Source organism: Vipera berus (genome assembly GCF_964194415.1).
Source record: "Vipera berus genome assembly, chromosome: 1".
Lineage (NCBI taxonomy): Eukaryota > Metazoa > Chordata > Lepidosauria > Squamata > Viperidae > Vipera > Vipera berus.
Genome location: NC_138202.1, coordinates 238,265,999 through 238,291,558, shown reverse-complemented (window position 1 = coordinate 238,291,558; position 25,560 = coordinate 238,265,999). Strand labels below are relative to the sequence as shown.

At 39.1% G+C, this 25,560-nt stretch overlaps 1 protein-coding gene across 4 annotated transcripts in view; it reads right to left on the bottom strand.

Annotated features, from left to right (window-relative positions):
* Positions 1–25,560, bottom strand: part of MYO6 (myosin VI) — a 121,043-nt gene that overhangs the window by 14,224 nt on the left and 81,259 nt on the right. For 3 of the 4 annotated variants that reach the window (XM_081314587.1, XM_081314588.1, XM_081314589.1), the window contains exons 16-27: positions 24,312–24,439; positions 21,812–21,907; positions 20,411–20,584; positions 14,945–14,983; positions 12,599–12,692; positions 9,430–9,560; positions 9,244–9,321; positions 8,493–8,622; positions 7,116–7,206; positions 5,733–5,883; positions 4,654–4,862; positions 2,872–2,950 (exon numbers count right to left, since the gene is read on the bottom strand). In XM_081314587.1, coding sequence (XP_081170713.1) covers positions 2,872–2,950; positions 4,654–4,862; positions 5,733–5,883; positions 7,116–7,206; positions 8,493–8,622; positions 9,244–9,321; positions 9,430–9,560; positions 12,599–12,692; positions 14,945–14,983; positions 20,411–20,584; positions 21,812–21,907; positions 24,312–24,439 — 1,400 coding nt within the window. Of the gene's footprint in view, positions 1–2,871; positions 2,951–4,653; positions 4,863–5,732; positions 5,884–7,115; positions 7,207–8,492; positions 8,623–9,243; positions 9,353–9,429; positions 9,561–12,598; positions 12,693–14,944; positions 14,984–20,410; positions 20,585–21,811; positions 21,908–24,311; positions 24,440–25,560 lie in introns of those variants that run through there. The other variant, XR_014024701.1, reaches the window with a different exon arrangement.

The window sequence follows — 25,560 nt, the reverse complement described above, 5'->3', positions numbered from 1 at the left end:
TCAAACAATCTTAAAAGGTAAAGTCTCCTTCAAGTCAATTTTAACTCCTCCATTAAATAGGGGAAAAAACTTCTTGAAGAAAAACTTGCCATTGTCTTCTGTTTTTATTATTATTATTATTATTTCGTGCTGTAGCCTTGCATTCCCTGCAGTTCCTCTGCTCTCTGAATACCAACATCAAACAAGTTGGCCAGGCACTGAGACCTGTTTACACAGGAGTCTCTTAGTTTACCCTAAAGCTAATTTAATCCAAAAGATACTTTAAGGAGTCCAGTCTGACTGCTACAAACTATAAAATAGACTAACTATATCAGAAACAACCCTGACTTCAAATTCGGGAGGGTAGAGATTTTTCTGCATCATCCATAAAATATCAGATGGTCAATATCTCAAAATATTTTATTTTGTAACTTTTGTTAATACCATATTTTTATTATATTTCTTATTTTGATTATGTAGTATGTTGCCTACTACACTGTGTCTGAATATTTATTCAAACTGTAAAGTAGCATGTACTTAGCTAAATAAATAAATCTCTTGGCTCAAGATTTTTAATGTTTTCCTGTGTATTGGTCCGCCTCTGGAAAGGTGCTGAAAAGTAACACAGTTGTTAGCTAAATACTTTTTTTGGAGTGGTAAGTGGACTCAGTAACTCAGCTCACTACTTCTGATAATAATTAAAATCCCTATGTCCACTGAGGTAGATAAATAATCAGAGCTACTGAAAGATGAGAAAAATTAAATCCTTTAATGCTGCAGTTCCTAGAGCTATGCTCAGAAAATTGTTTTCGATAAAGCAGATTAAAATTTACAGGAAGGAAGGAAGGAAGGAAGGAAGGAAGGAAGGAAGGAAGGAAGGAAGGAAGGAAGGAAGGAAGGAAGGAAGGAAGGAAGGAAGGAAGGAAGTTCAGAGACTGGACATATATTAGGAGGGGCTAATATATGTAGGAGACTAAGGTTTAGTGATAGAAGCAAAATCTTAATGCAGGAATGAATTAGAACTGCATACTGAAAACCAAAATAGAGTCTTTGTTTTAAAAAAATTAAAATGCTTGTGAATTCAGAGACTGGACAGTCATTTGTTCAGAATGCTATAAGGGCCTCCCACTTAAGCAGGGAACTGGACTACAAGATTTCCAAGATCCCTTTCAGCTCTTTTATTCTGATAGCTTCTGATCATGACATTGACAAAAATGCATATATATATATCTACATAATGAATCAAGGAAAAAGTACCATGAGATCTGAAGGGGGCATGGACAACAGAATCTGTTGGGCTAATTCTCCTGTAGCCAATTCCCCTTCTGATCATCTGCTTTTTTTCCTGCTTTTACAGTTGGCAAGAGTGGCCAGAACAGCAACTTCCTTTTTGTTATTGTTGACTGGACTGTAAAGGTATCATCTGGCAGACTAACCAATACTTCTGAAGCCCTAACAGGAATAGTTTCTAAGCAGTAGGCAGCTGAACCCATCAGGTGCTGCCATTGGGCAAAGGGGTGATCCTAACACAACTCTGATAATCTCACTGGGCACGCACCCATCCATTCTCTACTTTAAAAATTATCCTATATTGTCAACACCTGCCTAAGGAATATGATTATTCTGACTGTGGCATTACCTCAAGGCCATCTCAGACACTTGGCCTCAAAATATGCTTTGGGGTTAGTTTCAGAATGGCAGCATAAGGGAATTGTTTTTTTATTGTACTGAAAGGCAGATTCATCCTAAGATGATATATTTAATTGGCTTAAGTGGTAAAATTGTAGAGAATATTGTAATGTTCTGCAGGCTCCTACTTCTAATGCATGAACTTTGTACATCTTATGGAAATTATGAAACTGACAGCTTAAGACTCAGGCAATGGTGTGCCAAAACATTTGTGCTGATACAGTCTGAAAATTTCACTTGAACTTCCTTTTTCCAAGAGCAAATACATGAAGTTATCCTAGCAGGCTTCCTAGAATGATGAGCTGGCATCACAATTTATTCTGATCATGATATTACCATGTAATCTTTCTTTTTTGCTACGGATGTTTTCTTATGCAGATCTCTGTTTTAGATTACTCAGTGTAGCATTCATCAAAAGAAAAGCTGACTAAATATGGCCTGAGAGAAAACTCGACAGAAAGGAACATCTGCTTTGCTACTGAGACTGGAAGGAAGTCTACTAAAAAGTTATTGCCCAGGCTTGGCAAAGCATGTTTTACAGATTTCTATACGAAGGCATACAGGACTGACATAACCAAGAAAAATCCCTGGGCAAGAAACAAACAGAAAATTAGGTTCACTTCTTCAGTTGTTGGCACTGTATGTATTAATCATTAAGTATACACAAAAGGCATTGAATTCTGACCACTCCCAGTTAGATTTTATAATTCATCATCAATAACATATAATATAAAGGGATTGCCAGGGTGGCACATTGGTTAGAATGCAATAACGAAGGCTGACTCTGCCCATTACCAGGAGTTCGATCCTGACCAGCTAAAGGTTGACTCAGCCTTCCGTCCTAAGGTTAGTAAAATGAGGACCCAGATTGTTGAGGGCAATAATGCTGACTCTGTAAACCGCTTAGAGAGGGCTGTAAAGCACTATGAAGTGGTATATAAGTCTAAGTGGTATTGCTGTTGCTATTGCCACTTTCCACTCCCTCCAGATTTCTCTGGAGTAAAATAGTTGGTGGCAGTATGTCTAGTTGGATCATCCAAAAAGTTGTGGTGAGAATGCAAGGATGGTTTGAAGACACACACACACACATCCCGGGAATCAGAATAAGCCCAAGTCATCACATCCCATACATGTGCACAGCCCATTATATCTGTGAATCAAGGTATGGAAAATGCAGCACAATAAATTTTTATCCAGGCTCACCTGAATTTTTCTTTCTTCATCCTCTCTTTTTTTCCTTTCTTCTTCTTCCAGTTTTCTCTTTGCTTCAATCTCATATTTCCTAGGTGGGAAAAGTTGAAAGCCCATTAGATACAGACAAACATTAAAACCCTTTCGCTCACTTTCCAATAAATGTTTATTTTTTTTTCCTTTTGTAATAGAACTCTGTTTCTGCTTGGAAACAGCAGTCACTTCCAAAATATGGCATTTGTTTAAAATGTTGACATTGGAGATGACCAGACTGAGCCTGAGGGAGGAGTCAAACGCATCATAAGTCACGAGTCCCTGCATGCCTGCAAGAGATCTAAGTCCAGCCCACCTTGAATGACTCTCTTATCTCCCACTCATTTCCCTTGACTGCTAGTTGGTCAGATTCTTGTCAAGAGCTTAAGCTTGCAATAAATCTTTATACTCATCTGAATTGCCTGAATCTCCTGATTTTCCCCGGTGCTTGACATTTGCCTTTGCTTCTATCACTCTCCATCTAGATCAGACATGTCAAACACAAGGCCCGGGGGCCAGATCCGGCCCGCAAAGTGGTGTCATGTGGCCCGTGAAGCCATCCTGGAAACAGTGAGGGAACGGCCTCCACTGCCTTGGCTCTGGCCCAGGCCGGCCAGGAGCCAATGTACAATTTTGTGGTGGTCATCTATGCTGAAATACATTCAGTCTTAGCTCCACAAGGCCATCTGGAAACAGTGAGGGACTGGCCCCTGCCGCATCAGCCCTGCCCCCTGGGTGCACGATGGGGAGGTATCACCCTTTGTGAGGAATGAAGAAATGCACCATCGCCTGGAAGTGGCCAGCACATGGCCCTACCTACTTCGGGCAGGCTAGGGGCTGGGCAGCGTTGTGATTCTCTTCAGATTTGTGCCACCCGGCTCAGCCTCTCGGCGCTGTGATGAAAGGGCCATGTGCTGGCCACTTCCAGGCGATGGTACATTTCTTCATTCCTCATGAAGGATGACACTTCCCCAGCTGCGTTTCTTGCCTGTTTTTCTCCCTCCCTCATCTCAAATATTTTCCCATCACTCTGTTCGAAGGAAGGAAGGAAGGAAGGAAGGAAGGAAGGAAGGAAGGAAGGAAGGAAGGAAGGAAGGGAGGGAGGGAGGGAGGGAGGGAGGGGGAGGGTCTGAGGGAAGTCCTGCCTTAGTCCTTCCCTGCTGCCCTTTCACCATCCCCTTGGCCCCTCCTCCTGGCCTAACCTGGGTGGTCTCCCATCCTATTGCTAAGGAAGCTTTGGAAAAAAAGCTAGGTCTCCTCACATGGAGAGGAAGTGGGCCTCCCTCTTGACGTTGCCCTCATACCCATCATGAGCAACCTGGCTAAGGAGAGCAAGCACAGCAGCTGGGCACCCCCTTGGGGAAGTGGGGGTGGGCTTAGTGCTGCGGGTGCTTGAGGGCTAGGCTGGGCACTTGACCTCCGCATCACCATCCAGCCTCCCCCCCCCCACATGGCCTGAGAGGAACAGTGAGGCTCCTCCAGTGGACCATGCCTCGGCACTTGCCCCCGTCTCATCTCTTTCTGTCAGAGACCCTCAGATTTGTCCCACTCCTCCCAGGCCCCCATAGGCACCACTGACGCAAACAATGTAGAGCTGGCCATGTCCACCCAGTAGGTCACACACACTCCAGCCACGCCCAACCAGTAGGCCATGCCCACCCTGGCCACACCCACCCGGCCCCTCAAGGGTAACCGCAATGCTGATGCGGCCCTCAATGAAATTGAGTTTGACACCCCTGATCTAGATTATTTCATACTCACAGTCGCCTTTCTTCATCTTCCTTCTTCCGACGTCGCTCCGCTTCCTCATGCCTTTTCCTTTCTTTCTCCATTTCTTCCTGGATGCGTCTCAATCTTTCGGCTTCCTCCTCTTGCTGCTTCTTTTTCTGAAGTGCACTCAAAAGTTTCTCAGAGCTTTTAACTAGGGCGTCATATTCCTTCTGAATCTGTTGCCTAGGCATTACGGTGGCCTGTAAAATAAGTCGTTAAAAACAATCCCAGTAATTTGCAGATCTCATGCAGGTTTTAAAAAAAGCAAGGCAGAAAGAAAATGCACCACAGCAAGAACACGGGAACGATGTCCATCCATCAAAGCAGCAAAATAGATGTGTTAGATTTTCCTAAGCTTTGTCCACCTATTTTGATTGGATAAACCTTATACGTCCAACCACAAGCAGCCCCCCTGGTATAGTGCAAATTGTTATTCATGAATGCTGAATACAGCACAAAACTTGTAACCCTAAGTCTACATCTTCTGTTTCTTATTAAAAAGTGCTATGTCTAAACCATCACATTTGTAAAGGGATAAAATGGGGTTTGTGTCCAGCCCTTGAAAAATATCCCTTTTAAAAAAAAAGTACGGTAAGTCACTTGCCTTTTTGGTAGAAGATGCATGCTTTTGAAAGTATGCAAAGCAACGTGTGTCAAAATTTGAGATGCTAGAAAATGGTTGAATAAAGTTTTAAAGTTTTATATGTGGGGAAAATCTCTGCATTTTCACCTAACCCATGGGGGGGGGGGGAAACCAAGTGATAGAAAATTGATTGAATTATATAAACACGTGATAGATAATATGCTTTTTTTTAAAAAAAAAAAGGATGTCATATTCCAATTCTGTCAACGCTAATAGTTTTGGATTGCCAAAATAGCAAAAGAAAGTAAAACAATTAGGATTTGAAATGTTATAGCTGGAAGTCAATCTGGTACCCTACAGATATTGGTCTCCAACTGATAAAAAATATTTCCATGGTCTCCCTTTTGGTCGTGCACGCTGGAATCAAAGACCTCTGCCGGATCCTGATACAAAGTTCTTTTTTCTATAGCATTAAGTGTCCTCCTACCTTGATCTTGGCCATCAGGGCATCAATGGACATCTCAAGGTCCTTGACCTGCTTGCTCATTTCTGCCTTCCCCTCTTTCAGAGCAGTTACTACTTCATTGAATTTATCTAGTCTCTTTTTCAGTGTGCGAAGCTTTATTAAACCATCTATGCTGTGAAAGGAATGTTAACATTTTAAATATGAGAGACAGCTATTGTTCAAACTCTGGGCCTTCAGCTTACTTCTGAATGCAGTCATAATAGTAGGATTACAATGGGCTTCGTATTATCCATTTGGTCTGTGTTGCAATTTATTTATTTTTATTTATTTTAATTCCATTTATATCCCGCCCTTCTCCGAAGACTCAAGGCAGCTTACAAGCTTAGCAGTAGCCTTCATTCTATGTATATGCCTGCTTATTAGGGCTTTCGCCCCCCCCCCCAAGCGGCATTATTACAAAGTCAGCTTAATTGCCCCCAACAATCTGGGTCCTCATTTTACCTACCTCGGAAGGATGGAAGGCTGAGTCAACCTTGAGCCTGGTGGGATGCGAACCTGCACTAATTGCAGGCAGATTAAAATTTGGAACAAAAAAATATGGACTAGTAGCTTTGGAAACTCTCACAAACATAAAAGTAGATACATTTAAAAAATATGCTTTGCACAAATGATTCCATTATATGTGTTCTGGTGGGGTAGGTCCAAGATTGTCATGAAGGATTCCAACTTCAGGGACTGGAGATTAAGCTCCTCTAGTACTGAAAACCTGGGAGGGGGGTCAGTATGAGGGACAGCACAAATGAAGTGTCAATAATACTTGGGGCTATTTTTTCAAATTCAGTGAAACTCCAGTTTCTGCTTAGTGAGTGCAACAGATCTGTTCAGATGGTTCTTTCAGAACAATTAGGTCATGTTGTCTCTCCTCTTCTCCCCTCTCCTTCCAACTCTTCTATCTGAATGTAGATAGTACTGCTAACCTCTGTATGGCAACAGATGCATTTCCAAGTTGCTTTGGCATACATCTGGGGTATGGCATACCTATGTGAATGTGCAAAACTAGCTTGCCATGTAAGCAAGGGTAGGAATGTTGTGGTTCTCATCTTTGTGGCCCAGACGGACTTGCCACTGGTAGATAAATAAACACTAACAGCAAAAATGAGAAGATTTAACTGTCTATATTATTTTTAAGTAGAAGCTTTGAAGAAGATATGGCAATATCCTGCCCAAGTAAGGGCTGATCCTTTGTTACCAGTTTCCACAAACTGTGATTGCACTAATGTCATATTATTAGTCCAGGTATATGAGTGCCTGGAAATCCTTCCCATTAGATTTTACTATTCAGCACCTCATGAGATTTACTAGCAAGCAGGACGTTGCAGGTATTTATATAGGTCTTCTTCTTACCGTGGTTGATGCTTTCTCTTGCATAGCCACATACGAATTGTCTTTTGTATTTTAATACAGGCACTAGCTCTGTACTTGATTTTGTTTTTCACTGAAATTAAAAGGAGAAAAACAGTAAGGGAAACCTTATCAACAAATGTCTAAATATAGAACCCACCGAGAGAGAGAGAAAGATACAGAAAGACAAAGAGAGACAGAGACAGAAGAGGGAGGGAGGGATATAAGATAGATAGATAGATAGATAGATAGATAGATAGATAGATAGATAGATAGATAGATAGATAGATAGATAGATAGATAGATAGATAGATAGATAGATAGATAGATAGGCAGGCAGGCAGGCAGGCAGGCAGGCAGGCAGGCAGGCAGGCAGGCAGGCAGGCAGGCAGACACTGGCAGATACACAGACAGACAGACAAACAAGCAGAGACACAGATTTAGATTTTATACTAATGGATACTATTTCCTTCTTTTATATGTGATTAAGATGCAAGGGTTACTAACAATTCTTGGGTCAGTGAGACTCGTGCTTCAATACTCAATACTTCTTGTATAAAACCTGACTGGAACTGAAGAGTTCAGAAACTTTTTCATTTTAATATTTGATTTGATTGATTAGTAGCATTTTCACAATTTTGACAATAATCCCTTAAACAAAGCATGTGGAAGATATAAGTACAGTGTCTACTGTACTGCGTGTGTGCCTATAAAAAAACCCACAGGATTTTTTAAAAAATAATTTGACAAAATCTCACAAGATCACAAAATCTTGCAAGATTTTGGTGTTCTCTCAGGTCTCTTGTGGGATTTCAGAAAAGGACACAACTTTCAGCATTATTGCACAAATAAACACAAAATCAACATTCCTAAATTGTTGTAATTTTTGACAATCACACAACATTTCAGCCATTTCTTTATGAAAAGAAAATGTTCTAGTCTTCCAAATAAACAAAAAGACACAGTTGTGGGTAGTTTGTTAAATTTTGCTGACATGATAGCAATAGCACTTAGACTTATATACCGCTTCACAATGCTTTACAGCCCTCTCTAAGCAGTTCACAGAGTCAGCATATTGCCCACAACAATCTGGGTCTTCATTTTACTGGAAGGGTGGAAGGCTGAGGCAACCTTGAGCCAGTGAGAGTCGAACTGCTGCAGTTGACCGAATTAGCCTGCAATACTGCATTCTAGCCACTGCGCCACCCCATCTCACAAGGTAATTTTTTTTTAATCCCATTTATATCCCACCCTTCTCCGAAGACTCAGGGCGGCTTACAATCTAAAGCACAAATCAATGTGCTTAGCAATAGCCTTCATTCTATGTATATGCCTGCTTATTAGGGCTTTCGCCCCCCAAGCGGCATTTTGAATACCTACATTTGATAACTGATAAAGAACACCACTGAACCTTCTTCCAACGGCTGCAGATAAGCCAGTGGTTCACACGTTTAATTAAGTCAGCAAGATGATCTGGATCAGACTTCATGATTTGATCAAATTCTGCAAACTGAACACAGGGTGGGGAGGAAATGCCATTTAAGATAACCAACAAGAATGTTGACAGATGGAGAGTTCTGTTGTAAACAGAATGTGGCAGTCATGACAATGTGTGTACAGAGACCCCAGTGGTTGCCATGAGGTTCTGAACCCTAGCTCATGATACTTTATTACATCTGGAATATGCCTAATTTTAGATATTTGTCACACAGTACAAATTGTGACTACCTATTCTGATAGTAATTTAGAGAGTCTCAACTTCAAGCTAGGGATGAAGTTAAGAGCACAACTGAAGCAATAAAAAAGTCTTATTTATCTGCCTTGTAGGGAATATAGTCTTAGTAAATGATTATAGGGAGGTTAACCATCACGTTGAGCACAGGAATACCAGTCTTAGCACAAGTGGAGCTATAAACAAAAGATTTTATACCAATACATTAAACATAGAGATGGCCATGTCAATTCAGATGCTAACAGTGATCACATTACGATGCATCTTCTTATGAAATTACTTTCAAAAAAGGTAATGCTATCCTTTATCTCAATTATTTTGCAGGCAAGTTGAAGGGAAATTAATTTTTAAAAATCAATTTGTGCTCATTTATACTTCAGAGATATCAACACTATGTACCTTGCCAGGTCTAAAGAACACTTTGGTTAGTCCAAACTTATAATCTTGTTCATTTAAGCCAAGGGCTTTGAAGAGAGCCTGAAAGAAAAGAAAGACAGTTTTACAAATCCTTTGAAAATATCAATAAATATCAACCCACCATGAAAAGGGCACTTATAAAAGCATTTGCATTCTGAATATAAATACCTTGCAGAAGAGTCTCGGATCCAGACGGGTCAGTTTTGCAGGCATATATTTTTTATACATGTTATAAAGTTCATGGAATGAGGCTCTTGATGGGAAACCACCTTGCATCAAGTCCAAAACAGACACCATGCCTAGAGTAAAAGATAGGCAACAAAAGAATCACCTCTAAATTAAGAGGACATGATTGTTAGTCTTTTGAGACTGGTGTAAACATAAAAAATTAGCTGAAACAAGAAACATAAGCCCTTATTATTATTATTATTATTATTATTATTATTATTATTATTATTATTATTATTATTATTATTATTATTATTAATTTTATTTGTATACCGCCCTTCTCCCGAAGGACTCAGGGTGGTGAACAGGGCAATACATATTAAAAAAAGCCTTAAAACAGTTGACGTTTCCAAATATTAGCCCCAGTGGTGGGATTCAGCCAGTTCGCACCACTTCGGCAGAACCGGAAGCTAATTTTTTGTTGCCCAGGCCCAGAATGGACTTCCGGAAGCAGCATCCACACAGAAAACCGGTTGTTCACATATCTGAATCCCACCCTAATCTCTTTCAACTGGTTTAGCCAAAAATCGGTGGAGTAAAAGGCAGGCAAACAAATAAATAAAATTTTGTTTTCACTTCTAAACCAGAAAAAGAACACTAGATGAAGAATAATGTAATTCATAGACTTTTTTTTTTTGCAATGTTCTGGCAACCCTTTACGGACCTTTTTGACTGACATCAGGATTGAAAAGCTGATGTTTTATGGATTTATAATAAGGAATGGGATATGGAATGAAGAGATATCTGTTCAACCTTACGGGGGTGAAGAATTATTACATTTGTTTATTCTTTTTGTGACGAAGGTTTGATTCACTTCTTTATTTCTTTTTTCTTTAGTCTCTCTTTTCTTTTCTTTTTCTTTTTCTCTTTTCTTACATTTTTTATTTCCATTCTCTTTCTCTAAATTTATTTTAGTTTTTATTACTGTAAGTAAAATCCTTAATAAAAATTATATATTAAAAATAATGTAATTCATGATTAAGACAGAGGGAAAGAACTTCATTACTTTCCTTGTCTCCTTTCCTACAGTACAGTATTGCTCAGTCTTCAGATTATCAGCCCAAAATTGGGTCAACAAAACACTAATTAAGTGAAGATGTTAAGGATTTCTGATTTGCTAAATTAAACTTTAAACATAACTTGACATGGCAAGCAATAGGAATATTTGCCAAGTTGAACAGATGCTTGAAGCCTCTGGGATGCAAAAATTGTAAAGAAATTAATAGAAATACTAGGATAGCAGCTAATGAAAACAAACAGTTTAACTTGAAATAAGGTTTATTTCAGGATAATTATAATCATAAATTTCAAAATCAGTTCTGTGAAATTGTTAATTTTGTTAGTTAATTAGGTCTTAACCATCTTTAAATTCTATATTAATGTCATCTAGTCCTGTTATGTCAACAAGAACACCTGAACATCTTCCAGATCTGTCAGCTGGGAAGAAAAGGATGAGACAGATAGAATAGACTGGATAGGGATCACCTCCTACTAATTGCTTAAGTTGTACTATGGCTATAAAGCACTATAGGAATAGTACAATACTGGGAGGTACACTATCGAGTGTCCCAGAGCCAATACGAAATCCTCAAAATGTTGACTGCAAACCTGAAGAACCTTCCAAGAATTGTCACCCAATTACATGTGATGGTAGGGAAATAAATAAATACATGGGAAGTCATCGCTTCCTCTTTGAACCAGATGAGTGGTTCAGAAATAGGAAATGTATTTATAGTACATAATGTATTATGTTTATTATGTATTCTCATCTACAAAGTTGTTGTTAGTTGCAAAGTCGTGTCCGACCCATCACGACCCCATGGACAATGTTCCTCCAGGCCTTCCTGTCCTCTACCATCTTCTGGAGTCCATTTAGACTCACGCCTACTGCTTCAGTGACTTCATCCAGCCACCTCATTCTCTGTCGTCCCCTTCTTCTCTTGCCCTCAACCTTTCCCAGCATTAGGCTCTTCTCCAGTGAGTCCTTCCTTCTCATTAGGTGGCCAAAGTATCTGAGTTTCAACTTCAGGATCTGGCCTTCTAAAGAGCAGTCAGGGTTGATCTCCTCTAGGACTGACCGGTTTGATCGCCTTGCAATCCAAGCGACTCACAGGAGTCTTCTCCAGCACCATAGTTCAAAGGCCTCAATTCTTTGGCGCTCAGCCTTTCTTATGGTCCAACTTTCACTGCCATACATTGCAACTGGGAAGACCATAGCCTTGACTATATGCACTTTTGTTGGCAGGGTGATGTCTCTGCTTTTTAGTGTGCTGTCTAGATTTGCCATGGCTTTCCTCCCCAGGAGCAAGCACCTTTTAATTTCTTGGCTGCAGTCCCCGTCTGCGGTGATCTTGGAGCCCAGGAAAATAAAATCTGTCACTACCTCCATTTCTTCCCCATCTATTTGCCAGGAATTGAGAGGGCCAGATGCCATGATCTTGGTTTTCTTAATGTTTAGTTTTAACCCAACTTTTGCACTCTCCTTCTTCACTCGCAACAAGAGGCTCTTTAGTTCCTCTTCACTTTCTGCCATTAGAGTGGTACATCTACAAAGTACAATTATTTTATTTTTATTTTGTGGAAGGAGAGGGATTAAATAAACACCTGAACTTTACTAAGAACATTTTACCACAATACTTTAGAAATAGCTAATATATAGATACTGTTGAATGGTAGATTGATAATATAGTGTCCAAAGTTAAATCATTACAGCTGAATCCAGTTTTTGCAGTGGTGGGGAAGGCAACAGTTCAATGATGATGGAAAGATGGATGCTGCACTGTTCTTATATCTTCAGAAAAATAGTGTTCCATTTCCTTTGGGTTGTAGGATGGCTGTTGATCTTCAGGGTGGCTTTCACATATTACTAAATAAATTACATTTTAAGTTCATAGAATACCACCTTTCAGTTTATTTTTTAAAAAATCTTTTAACAGTATTATTTTGCAGCATAATTTCACTACAGCAATAGAGCAGTGAAAAAGCTCACTCGTTTTTTTTCTGACTGAAAACCTCTTATACAAAGCCCTGTGATTTGGTTTTGCCAGAATCCTCATTTGCATATTATTAGAGATCTAAAATATCATCTTCAGAAGATGCACTAAATTACCTGAACACTGGAGCTGAGAGAGGATTTGAGCACCTTCGAATTGGTGACTGGTCATCTTTAGATTCGGTTTAATGCAGCGAATAAAGCTTGACCCCTATTGTAAAGGCAGAAGATTAGCATAATCATGATTAAGAATACTTGACAAGGATGTTAGAGACAACTCATCCGACAATACTCCTATCTAATGCCACCAGTTAGATACTTTTTCCTTAAAATATTTGTATTAAATCTCCCCACCTTTTTAATAGATGCAATAAATATGTTGAAATATTTAATTCTGCCCTTGTTTTTAAATCTCTATAAATATTGTATGCAAGCTTATGCACAAAGATTGTCTTTCCATAAGATCATCAATAACATTCATGTTATACTAAGCTTAATACCTAGCAGAAACACGTAACTTCTCAGTTGCCTGACCTCTACACAAAGGAATCAAGAGCCTTTGGAAAATTAGGTGTCCTATGGTTTCTGATACTGGTTGTAGCAGTGTACAAATGCTGACAGGAAGGAAGATGCCTACTCTTCTGGAGTGAACATCATCAGGCCATGGAGGTTTGAAAAAGAGGGCCTGGAGTACTGTTAAAGCCACTATAGTGCCCATGGTGGGGAGATTAGGAGCTTAGTTCATGCTTAACTAATGTTTTTTTGTTTAAATGTGGAGAAATGCATGAAAGAATCAATTTCATTTGGAGGGATAAGAGGAGTTAATTGCCATTATCTATTCGAACCCATTTAAAAGGGAGACAAAAGGAGGAAAGAGAGGAACATTTTTATACTTAGAGCTCTAAACCCAGGGTGGGCAACTATGGCACTTTTATGACCTCTGGACTTCAACTCCCAGAATTCCTGAGCCAGCATGAACTAGCTACAATGAATTCAGAACCATGGCTGATTGACATTTAACCTCTGGAACTGGAAGCAAAATGCACAAGACTGGCTAGGGTGGTCTTCTGCATCATCCTTTTGCTATCCTGCACAATTCATCGAGGACTGTAGCCTAGCAAGAACTTCCTCCAGTTGAGCAGCATGTAAATTCTGTTGGATTGAGGCCTATACCAGAGTTAGTGTGGCATATGAAGTGCAGCATTCCAAAAATAAGCACAAAATAAAGTGCACTCACTCAAGATCACATGAAGTATTAGTACCACTTTATAAAACCCTAGTAAGACCACACCTGGAATACTGCAGGCAATTTTAGTTACCATATCACAAAAAAGATGTTGAGAGTTTGGGGAAAAAAATCAGAGAAGAGCAACTAAGATGATCAAAGGCCTGGAGACTAAAACATACGAAGAATGGCTGCAGGACTTGGGTTTGTCTAGCCTACAGAAAAGAAGAAACAGGGTAGACATGATAGCAGTATTCCAGTATTTGAGGGGCTGCCACAAAGAAGAGGGGGTCACATTATTCACCAAAGCACCTGAAGGCAGGACAAGAAACAATGGTTGGAAACTGATCAAAGAGAGAAGCAACCAGGAACTAAGGAGAAACTTCCTGACAGTGAGGACAATTAACCATTGGAATAGCTTGCCCCCAGAAATCGTGGGCGCTCCATCAGAGGAGATTTTTTTAAAAAGGCTAGACAGTCATTTGTCTGAGATGGTATATGTTCTCCTGCTTGAGCAAGGGGCTGACTAGAAGACCTCCAAGGTCCCTTCCAGCTCTATTGTATTCTATTTCTTAAATCATCAGAAACATACAAAAAGGGCTGAATTTATTGTTCTGGTCCATTGCGGAGGCTCAGAGAGGATTGTAAAAAGGAGTTGATGGGTTATGTGTCATCTCCCATCTTTACGTTTTTTAATTCGTCATCTAACATTTACCTGCTTACAATTTATATATATAAATTCTCTAAATAAATAAATTTGTTTTGAGATGTTTATGTTAAGGGCTACAGGTAAACTACTGACCCCAAAGTACTTCAATCTTTCTCTAGCTCTTTTTTTAACATATGTATACTGTATATTGGACAGTTTTTTGCAAGCATGTTTCCCTTATTCTTTGGTTTGATGCAGAATCACTGACGAACTGGCTACATGACTATACCTGTAAAATAATAAAAGATTCCCATAATACATGGGTTTAGCCAAGGTTACTCTTAACGCTAAATATATTGGTTGTGACAGTTCCCATCTGCTCCACGCATAAAAAAATGTCAAATATGCAAAATGCTCATGTGTACAATTCTGTTCAAATTTAACTGATGTCCTGGCTTTAACACATCTCCATCACTGTGTTAGTACAATAAATCTAGGGTTTATTTTATTAACAGATCTAGTGCAAAAATATAAAAATAGATGAGACCTAGTAACAGAAGGCACCAATTTTCCATGACTATTTACTTACAGTGCTACGAAGCTTTTCCAGAAGCAGGTTTAGCTGAGTCTGTAAAAGAAAAGCATTGTGTCAAACTACACAAGCACAAAGCACAGGAGGGAGGACACTTTATTATCAAAATGCATCTCCCAGCACTGGCTCTTTGCATAATATAATCTGTTGCTGGAATGGAGTACAAAGGCAAAGTCATATGTCGGGCCTGACCAGCCTCAACAATGTCAATTACTGCACTTTTAATTCTTGGTTGAACATCTCTAACCACAAAGAAGTTTACATCTTTGCATACCAAGAGGTAACGGTAATGTCTGGGAGCAAAAGACAGGAGGAAAATATGAATGTCAAGGTCAAGTTGTCAAAAGATGGCAAAGCCACCTGTGAAAAAATGCCCTTAGGCAGAAGACAAAGCTGTGCCCTGACAGCAGAACATCACATGCAACTTTCCCAATGAAATACCTTTCAGATATCCTGAAATATAACTCCTATTACATCCAGACTGTATAGCTAATGAACGCCATACAATTCAATACCTGGCCAAGCCTTTCCATTGATAGTTACCTTATTCACAATAGTTTTGGGAGAGCTTTTTACCCAATAATCTTAATTCTGCTGTTATATAGAGCAGATGAAGCTCAGTTGGGGTCTGCCTTCAAGCAAAGATCATAAAAACACAAAATATATCTTTTTAGTGTAGGATTCTTGGTCTTTTCTGAACTTGATTGTTGTTGTTTTTGCAGATGTTTCATTACCTAACTAGGTAATATCATCAGCACTATAAGGGAATGGGATTTGCTCTCTGTTTATATACAAGTGGCTTGACCTGGGAGTGAGTGTTGTTGGTAGTTCCTTGATTAGGCTGTTGTTTACACTCAAGCTCAGGGACCACCAGGACCCCACAGTTCAATCCTGAGTTACAAATACTCTCTTCTATTGGTAAATCTTGCTAGGTTGGTATCTGACATAACCTGCCTTGCTGGAATATCTTCTGCCAAGCATTTGATGAGAACTGAGACAGGAGACCCTGGGCTACCAGTTGTTGATTTATAAAATGACAATTTTGGTACACTGGTTTACTTCGAATAACAGTTTTTATATCAATTCTTAATACATACACCTGTTTACTGCTGGGCCAGTGATGGAAAATCAGACGGTTAATGTAATAAATAACGGCTAGGTGTTTTTTTTACATGCAGAATAAGCTACCAGTATCGTAAGAATACATTCCTTATATCCACCCAACCCAGCAGAGTGGGGAGACAGGGAATGTGGGGGCTCTTCTCCAAAGGAGGCACATCTGTTGGGGCACAGAAGAAGGATCTTCTCCATGATGGCTCCCTCCCTTTGGAATATCATCCCCGTGGAGATGGCTCCCACTTTTGACACTCTTTCGCAAGGCCCTGAAGACCTGGTTTTGCCATTGGGCCTAGAGAATCCAGAGTGGGATGGAGCCTATCAAGTGCCTCATTTGATTGATTGCTGTTATTGGGGGAAGGGGTTTATTCTTGTATCTTGGGTTTTTACTTTCTGTAAGCTGCCCAGCGCCACTGAAAATGAGTGGGCAGCCATATAAATTGTCTAAATAAATAAATTCAATATTCAGTTCCCCACCAACAGGCAAAAACTGTAGAGTACAGGAAAAGTTCCATAGCGGCATCCTACTTTTTTAGACTTCACCAGATTCTGCATATAAGAATCTTTTGGTTCCTAGGACAAAATACACCTCCGTCCATTACACTTCTTCCCCTCCTTATCATTTATGAAAATATTAGGAGGGGACATTTATTTTAATTGTACATAACTCATCTTAACACATTGTGCAATGTCACTGCTACAAAAATAATCAACCAAAATGACAGCCGCGTGTAAAGAATCAAGGAGAGAGTATGCTGCTTATAGAAGAAAAGCAGTGATATCATATAGCAACCTCCCTCATTAAACTTTTAAAGTCAGTACACTTAAAATATTTCTCTCCTGCTTTTGTAAACTAGAGCTGTTGTCATAGTATTCACTGGCTACAATCTTTGTATGTAACTGAAGAGCATTATTTGTTTGCTTATTTTGAGCTTGTGTTGAAACCCTATCCATTCACCTCAGAAACAGATATTCTGTCTCACGTTAGTAAATGATCCTGAACTGGCTCCTCTGACAGGGTTGTTGTGTTGGGTTAATTAATTAATTAGTTTCGTTTCACTAGGTTAAAATGCCACTTCAAATACAGAGTCTGGTGTCTTACAATCCTGCTGTCTCAAAATAGGATTAGACTTAACAAAATTGAGGAGCAATGCCTACAACAAAAATCAAAATCACTCATACAAAAGGAAGGAAGGAACCAATTTACCTCTCTCTCAAAGGGCAGGTGGAATAACCAGCAGGAATGCATTATTTGATGTAAGCCAATGGCCTCTGTTTTAAATGTTTTATATTACATCCCATTGTGTTATATTACATTATACTAGTATGGTAGCTCTCATTCCCCACCTAGGGATAGAAGGGCCAGGTAAGAAAAGTAAGGAGATGGGGGGGAATGCAGTAATGAAAAAGTTATGAATTGCTCCCTTCTCCCAGCTGCCCTGGATTTATGCAGGAAATATAGCAATGGCAATCGCACTTATATATTGCTTCATAGTTTTTTTACAGCCCTCTCAGCAGTTTATAGAGTCAGCATATTGCCTCCAACTATTTGGGTCTTCATTTTATTGACCTCAGAAGGGTGAAAGGCTGAGCCAACCTTGAGCCAGTAAGAATCAAACTGCTGGCAGTTGGCATAAATAGCCTGCAGTATTGCATTCTAACTACTGCGCCACCACACCACGATCAAATATCCAGGCAGGCTTCAACCTGCTTTCATCTATAAGAATCTACTGTTCATGCATGCATATTCACCACTGGTCTATTTTAAGTTCAGCTAGAATATCATAAGTCCAGTTTTCTGCACATCTGCAGCATTCTAGCATATCCACCTTTATTACTTTTATAAATAACTGAAGGTGGTGAATATACCTAATACTTTTTTCCTCCTCCTATTTTCTCCATAACAACAACCCTGTGAGGTGGATTGGGATGAGAGAGAGAGTGACTGGTCCAGGGTCACTCACCTAAGGTGGGACTAGAACTCAAAGTTTCCTACTTTCTAGTCTGATGCCTTAACCACTAGACCAAACTGGCCGTCAATAAAATTTAAAACTTATTCAAAAGAGAACATAATGGCAAGACAAAATCAATATTATTTATGGTACTAAATACATAATTATTATCCTTGGAAGAAAATCAGAATCCTGCTCTAGAGCAGAAATGTTTTCTCATTCTCACCAAGCAGAATCAGCCGGCTGAAAAATAAATCTCTATCTTATTAATATTAAGGAATCCACAGAGCGACCAATTTCCCTTCAACCTTTGCTTGGCTTCTGCCTGTTTTTTCTGTCAATCTCTGCATAGTTCTGAGCCAGCCATCTTAAGCTATAAAGACCAACTAACCTAAAATTTAACAGAAGAGAATACTTGTAGCTCAGAATTTAACTGTAGGGTCTGTGGTTCTCTCCAAAGTTGGTTGTTTAGACATTTCATTACCGAACTAGGTAATACTATCAGTGCACTGATGATGTTACCCAACTGGGTAATGAGACAACTGCAAGAAAATAATCAACCTCAGAGAGCGTTTAAGGACCACATAACAGAAAAATTGTTTGACAGAAAAAGGAAAGAGAAAAAAAAAAGAAGGCCTCACACAGTGCTTCCAAACCTGGACAAATTACCCAGAATTGGGTCAAAGTGGTTTTTCTTCAGTTAATGACACACAAACCCATTATGCAATCACAACAGAGACATTTAAAGTGACCTGAAGTGTTTTACCTAAATTGGGAAAAAAAGACTTTCTGATAAGCAGTTTTGGGTACTGAAGGAAAATGTTTGGGAAGCACTGGCTTCACATATCAAGAACAGAAGGCAGTCAGAAGTCAGATTTAAAGCATAACAGAGGAACAAAAAATTGGAAAAATATCAGACTCTTTAGTTAGTTAAGAAAAAGAAAGAAAACAAATTCCCGGTGCCCTTAAAAGCAGAGTGCTATTCTTTTTCTTTTTTCCTTCTCGCTGCATTAGAACAACCGGTCATGTTTCGCTTTCACAGATAGCATTCGCTATTTAAATGGAACATCCCTGCAAGTTAATCAGGGCCACACAGTGTAACAGTATAGTGGAGAGGAAAGCCTTTGAACTGAACATATTCCATTTGGCTTTGGCAAAACAAATGTTCTCCACAGCCCCTGTCGTTTGTGTGATTCCACCGCTAAGGTATTTATTAACCGAGTCCTTGAGGATTGCTCATTTCTCCTGAAAACATGCAGCATAGTCATAGCAACCTCCTAAGAAGTACAAGGCATGTGCTAACCGCCTGCTCTTTGCCTGCTAAAATTCCTACAGCACTGCTTATGCACACCTGGTACAGGTGGGCTGAATTAACACTCTGAATTTAATTCAGATCTATGGTGCAAGCTAACTTTTCCTTCCTTAAATGTCTATGGAGATTCTCAATTTATCCAGGTCGTGGTTGTCCCAAAGGTGCTTTTTCTCAAAAGGCAACTGGACTTTCTTGTGTATGTGTGTGTGTGTGTTTTCCTTTGAAAATGTTTTGCTTCTCATCCAAGAAGCTTCTTCAATTCTGGATGAGAAGTGAAACATTTTCAAAAGAAAAAACCACTTGCCTTTTGGGGGGAAAAAAGCACCTTTGGGCTTTCCTTCCTTTGCAGCAACTGAAGGCTGGACAAAAGATGTTTATGAAGTTTTTGTTTTAGTTGATAAGAATTCTATGTTAGATATAATGTTGGCAAATTTTGCTTTTACAACATGGAGGATAATGATTTCTGTAGCATAAAAATTAAGAGCATTGTTGTATTCTTAATTTAATTACTGTATATCTTAATTCTTATGTGGATAGGTTGGTGTTTTGCTTGTCTGTCTGGTTATTTCTTATCTTCTGGTTATTTCTTAAGCCATAGTAAAAATTGATTTGAATTGAATTTTTGATTTAAAATTTCCAAGAAGAATTTTAACAGTCCCATGAGTTGCATAGAAATGTAAGTAAGAGGACAATAAGAAAATCCAAAAAGGCACAACAAAAATAAGAGAGAACGTCATTACAAAAGATAACGTGGAAACAATTTCCTTTGTTCATTAGTCATAAAAGATGATCAAAGAATGAAGGAAAGAGGCATACATGAAATAACTGTTTGGGAAACTATCTAGGACTTTACAAAATGGTCCGGCAAAATAGTCTAAGTACAGCTGGAATGTTCCGAAAAAAACCAAGTCTCCCCAAATCTGCAGAGTCTGTAGAAAACCTGTCACAGCATTAACATTTCCTACTATAAGGGAAAGGTCTCCAGTAGATGCTACAAAGGTAACTGGAATGAAACTGAATCCACTATCGTGTGTGGATTTCTTTTATAGGACTATTAAGGGCAGTCTTATAAAACTACCATACCTTGAATTTGTTGCCCACGCTGATAAAACTTAGTTTTCCGGCTTTTTGCTTAGTATCCTTATTGTTGTTAGTGTTGGACTCAAAAATTTGTCGGATAAATTTATCTTTGGATTCACATATAAGGGACTCCAGAGACATATGCAAAGCATCGTTGTTTTTCTCCACAAACTGGGTCTGAGGAAAAACAGAAACATTTAAGTCATTCTGGAGACCATACAGATCCGAGCTATCTCTAGATCAGACATGTCAAACACAAGGCCCGGGGGCCGAATCCGGCCCATGAAGTGGTTTCATGTGGCCCGCAAAGCCATCCTGTAAACAGTGAGGGAACGGCCCCCACTGCCTTGGCCCTGGCCCAGAGACCCTCAGATCTGTCCCACTCCTGCCCAGGCCCCCATAGGCACCCTTGATGCGAACGATGTAGAGCTGGCCACGCCCACCCAGTAGGCCATACGCACTCTAGCCACGCCCACCCAGTAGGCCACGCCCACCCTGGCCATACCCACCCGGCCCCCTGAGGGCAACCGCAGTGCTGATGCAGCCCTCAATGAAATTGATTTTGACGCCCCTGCTCTAGATCATATATAGGAATTAAAACAAGCACATATGAAAGAGATTGGCAACAACCCATTCTCTCTAAAAGCAATGCTATAAAACCTCTGCGGTTTGTTTGGTTGTGGAAGAATAGACCAGTTCTATTTTCAAATAGCAGTTTTGGGGCAAATAAACATCAATACTATCACTCCATGGAAGACTCCTAAGCATCAACATCTCAGAAGGCCTGAACAAACCCTATGGGATTTTAATACAATTGTTAATTAGTGAGACACAAATACTTGCTAGTTGCCAAGTGTCCAAATTTTGATCACGGGGATGCTGCAACAGTCCTATGTTTGAAAAACGGTCATTTTTTTTTGTGCTGTTGTAATTTCAAACAGTCACTAAACAAATGGCTGTAAGTCGAGAACTACCTTTACTGTTATCACTTGGAGAAAGGATGGTTCTTAGGTCATCTCTCTAGTCCTGAGCAGAGACTGAAAAATGGAAGAAACAGGAGCTCTATGGTGACGATTGTGCATTTGTGGAAGGCTTCATGACCCACACTGTTCATTTTCCTTTTGCCTTGAGAAAGAGAGTAGGAGTTCCCTTAAAAATGGAAGCTTTCAAGTGACCTATTTATTTGGGAATTAATTTCCAGAGGGATCTCCTGATTGTCCTTCAGTACAGTAGTACACATTTTATGGACAGTAACTCGCTGTGTAATACCAAATGCTCATTGCAAAGGGAGAACTTAACTTATTTTTAAAATATTTATAGAATATCCATAAAAATAACAAATGGTTGATTAACACATTTCTTTTTTAAAAAAATAATTAAAAAAGAGCAACAGCATTAATTTACCGTCTCATAGCAAACTGCTCCTGCAAAATGTCTGACGATAAATCCCTCATCATCACGAATATTTCGATGAATAGCCAATTTAGATTTCCTGGGTATCTGAAGTGCAAAAGAAATATAATTTAAGATATATCCAGACGTTAACAATAATGCTGCCAGAACTCACAACAAATAAAAATGAGACAATTTTTTTTAAAAAAAAATCACTAAATTGTGAAGAAAATCCAGCAGCAAGTTCATCCAGAGGGAATATACTGATTAAAAGGGTCTCAATTGGCTCTCAGTTAGTATTGTTAAATCACACTAGTTTAAATACATAAAAATAGAGAAAAAGGCAAAGGAGTCTTAAGAGCTTTTAAAGTACATCTTAACAAACAGATCCAATCATGTGAATGAAGACAGATTTTCTAGTAACCTGATCCCTGGCAGTTTAGGCTCTAAACGTTAAAAAGACTGGCAATTGAACTGAATTTAGAAAGAGGTCACTGGAATTAGTTCAAGATCAACCGTACTGCAATCTAGCCAAGTCAGCAGTTTACACACACATTTTAGACCACCTATAACTTCTGTTGAGCCTTTTGAAGGCAACCCTACAGAGTACCATCTTTGGATGTGACAGTGTGCAGTAGCAGCCAAAAAAGCTAATACAATCCTGGGTTGTATAAACAGAGGCATAGAATCAAGATCACACGAAGTATTAGTACCACTTTATAAAACCCTAGTAAGACCACAGCTGGAATACTGCAGGCAATTTTGGTCACCATATCACAAAAAAGATGCTGAGAGTTTGGAAAAAAATTCAGAGAAGAGCAACTAAGACGATCAAAGGCCTGGAGACTAAAACATACGAAGAACAACTGCAGGACTTGGGTTTGGCTAGTCTAAAGAAAAGAAGAAATAGGGGAGACATGATAGCAGTGTTCCAGTATTTGAGGGGCTGCCACAAAGAAGAGGGGGTCACATTATTGTCCAAAGCACCAGAGGGCAGGACAAGAAACAATGGCTGGAAACTGATCAAAGAGAGAAGCAACCTGGAATTAAGAAGAAACTTCCTGACAGTGAAGACAATTAACCAGAGGCTAGATAGTCATTTACTGTATCTGAGATGGTATAGGTTCTCCTGCTTGAGCAAGGGGCTGGACTAGAAGACCTCCAAGGTCCCTTCTAGCTGTATTCTGTTCTATGATTCTATTGCCATCACAATTTCTATTTCCTGCCTAAAGGATCACGTTTACCTCACTTTAAAACGTATATATAGCTTCACCTAATCCACAGTAGATTTTGCAGGTAGTATTCAATGACAACATTTTTAGACATAAAGATGTAGGGCCCTTCAATGCTCAGTCCCAGCCTGTTCAAATAAATATTTACTCATTACTGATACATTGCATTTCTATCCTGCCTTTTTCTCTAGGAGCTCAGGACACCTTACATGGGACTCTCCCTTCGTTTAAAAGCCACAATAGCTCTGTGAGATAGATGGGACTGAGACAGAATGACTCAAAGTTATTCAGCAAGGTTCAACAGCTGAGGGTAGACCAGAACCCCAAACTCATCAGTCTTTAATCACTAAATATTTAAATGTTCAAAGCATTTTACCTTTATATACAGAGAAACATTCTATCCCAAATATCTCTCACTGGAAAGAGTGCCATATTGGCTCCAGACTGTATTTCTCCTTATTCTTTAGACTGATTTTTCCATTTCTTCTCCAGGGTCTCCCCCTGGAAATTTAAGGGGTTCCCCTTTGTTTTATCCCCCCCAAACAGTAACGAGGATTGGACTGAAGAAGAGTTACTGGCCCAAACTCACCTATGGAGTTTCCATTGTTGAGAATGGATTTATATGTGGCTATTACCAGCCCTACGCCTAAACCAGTGTTTTTCAAACTTGAAACTCCAGAAGTTGAAGTCCACACCTCATAAAGCTGTCAAGTTTGAAAAACACTGATCTAAACTATTGTGTTACTCTGGTTGAAATATACCAATCTAGACTTTAATATAACACGATTGGCATCAAACTCTTGCACCACATGGGTAGGTAGAAAGGTATCTAAAGAATTTGTCACAAATATTGTTTTAGGAGCTGTGGCAATGAATGCCAGGAAGTAAGTAATTTCATAACTAGGGTGGCATGGTAATCAAGTCTTCGCCAAATTCTTTATTTCAGGGACTTCGCCAAACTGAACTGACTTTCCCCTTTCACTGTCTCCCTACCATAGTCATCCTCTCTATTAGTGAAGTGTAGCCATTTGTTTTTAAAACAAGTATTTGCTTTTTGAAACATTTGCTTTTGTGTGAATGTAGGCAGACTTGTTGCACTTGTCTTTACCTCCTTAAAGAAAGCACGGTCTTTTTCTGTGTTCACAAGGGAGCCATGCAGTTCCCAGAAATGTATGCGTCTGAATTAAAGGGAAGGTGATAGAATGCAATAAGGAAACAACTGATTATATAAGCTGATTTATCTGGAGATGAACCAATCTAAATTCAAAAAATAAACCTACTGATAGCCTGAAATGTTCTTTTTGTTTCTGATGCACCACAGAAGCAAAATGTTGATCACTTGGCTGCGGAAGACGATTTTCTTCATCCAAAATATCAAGGATTCCTATCAACTTTCCTTCAATCAAATCTGTTTGAATGATAAAAAGAACAATATGCAATGATAAAGAAAATAGTTGCATGTGTCCTGTTGATGTTGTACTTTCTATACTTTCTATGTCCCATAGAAATCTTAGCCTCGCAAAAGAGGTGCGGACGACTTATTTAACATTAAATTATTTAAAATGCAAATTATTATTTGCAAATTATTAAACAAAATTCTCAACTGAACTAATATACTTTTAAGATTTAATACCCATGTCTCTAATGTTATTCAAAGGTACTTACATAGATGCATCAAAAGAACAAAAAAAACCCTATGATAACATGAAATACAGAAACGCTTTATATAATGTAAACATTTTATGAATTTACTGGAATAGTAGTGATAAAGAAATACATTAGTAGTGACAGCAAGAAGGTTCTTGATGTACTTCTGTAAGTTGAACAATTAAAATTAACAATAAAACATCATCAACCCCTCCTACCCCTGCACACACACACAGAGACACTTTGTGACTGGGGCAATATATACAGTATATTCATATGCACAATACCCTGAAAAAAGGACTTACTAAACTCCTTGGTCCAATGCTCAGAAAAAAAAGCCAAGCATTAATTCCCTAAGTCCTCGTGTACTTCCAAAGGAATTCAAGGTGTTAGTGGTCATCTATAAAGCTCTTTGTAGCACGGGGCCAGATTGTCTGTTAAGATTGCTTCTCTTTGGTTGCTATCTGTCTCACCAGGTCCAGTAAGAGGGACATCCTCTAAGTCTCCTCAGGTAAAGAATGGATCTAGGAAGAGGGCTTTTCTGTCACAGTACCTGTCCTCAGGCATACCCCCAAATAATATGAGATTGGCTGATCCTACCAGCTTTTCACAAAGCACTGAAGACCCGAAAGTGCTCCAGAATATTGAGCAGAGTTAGGAGATTAGGTGACCTATGAAATGTTCTTCTGAAAATTTTCTTGATTGACTCTCGGCGCCTTTTAGATTTTTTATAATGTTTTGTTGACATGGCTTTTTTTTCCTTTTTAATGTTTTGTTAGCTCTCCAGGTCCATATCTGCAAGATGGGTGGCCATATAATGTATGGCTATATAAATGTATTTAATTATTAAATATATGAAAAATAATGCATTACAGAAGACTA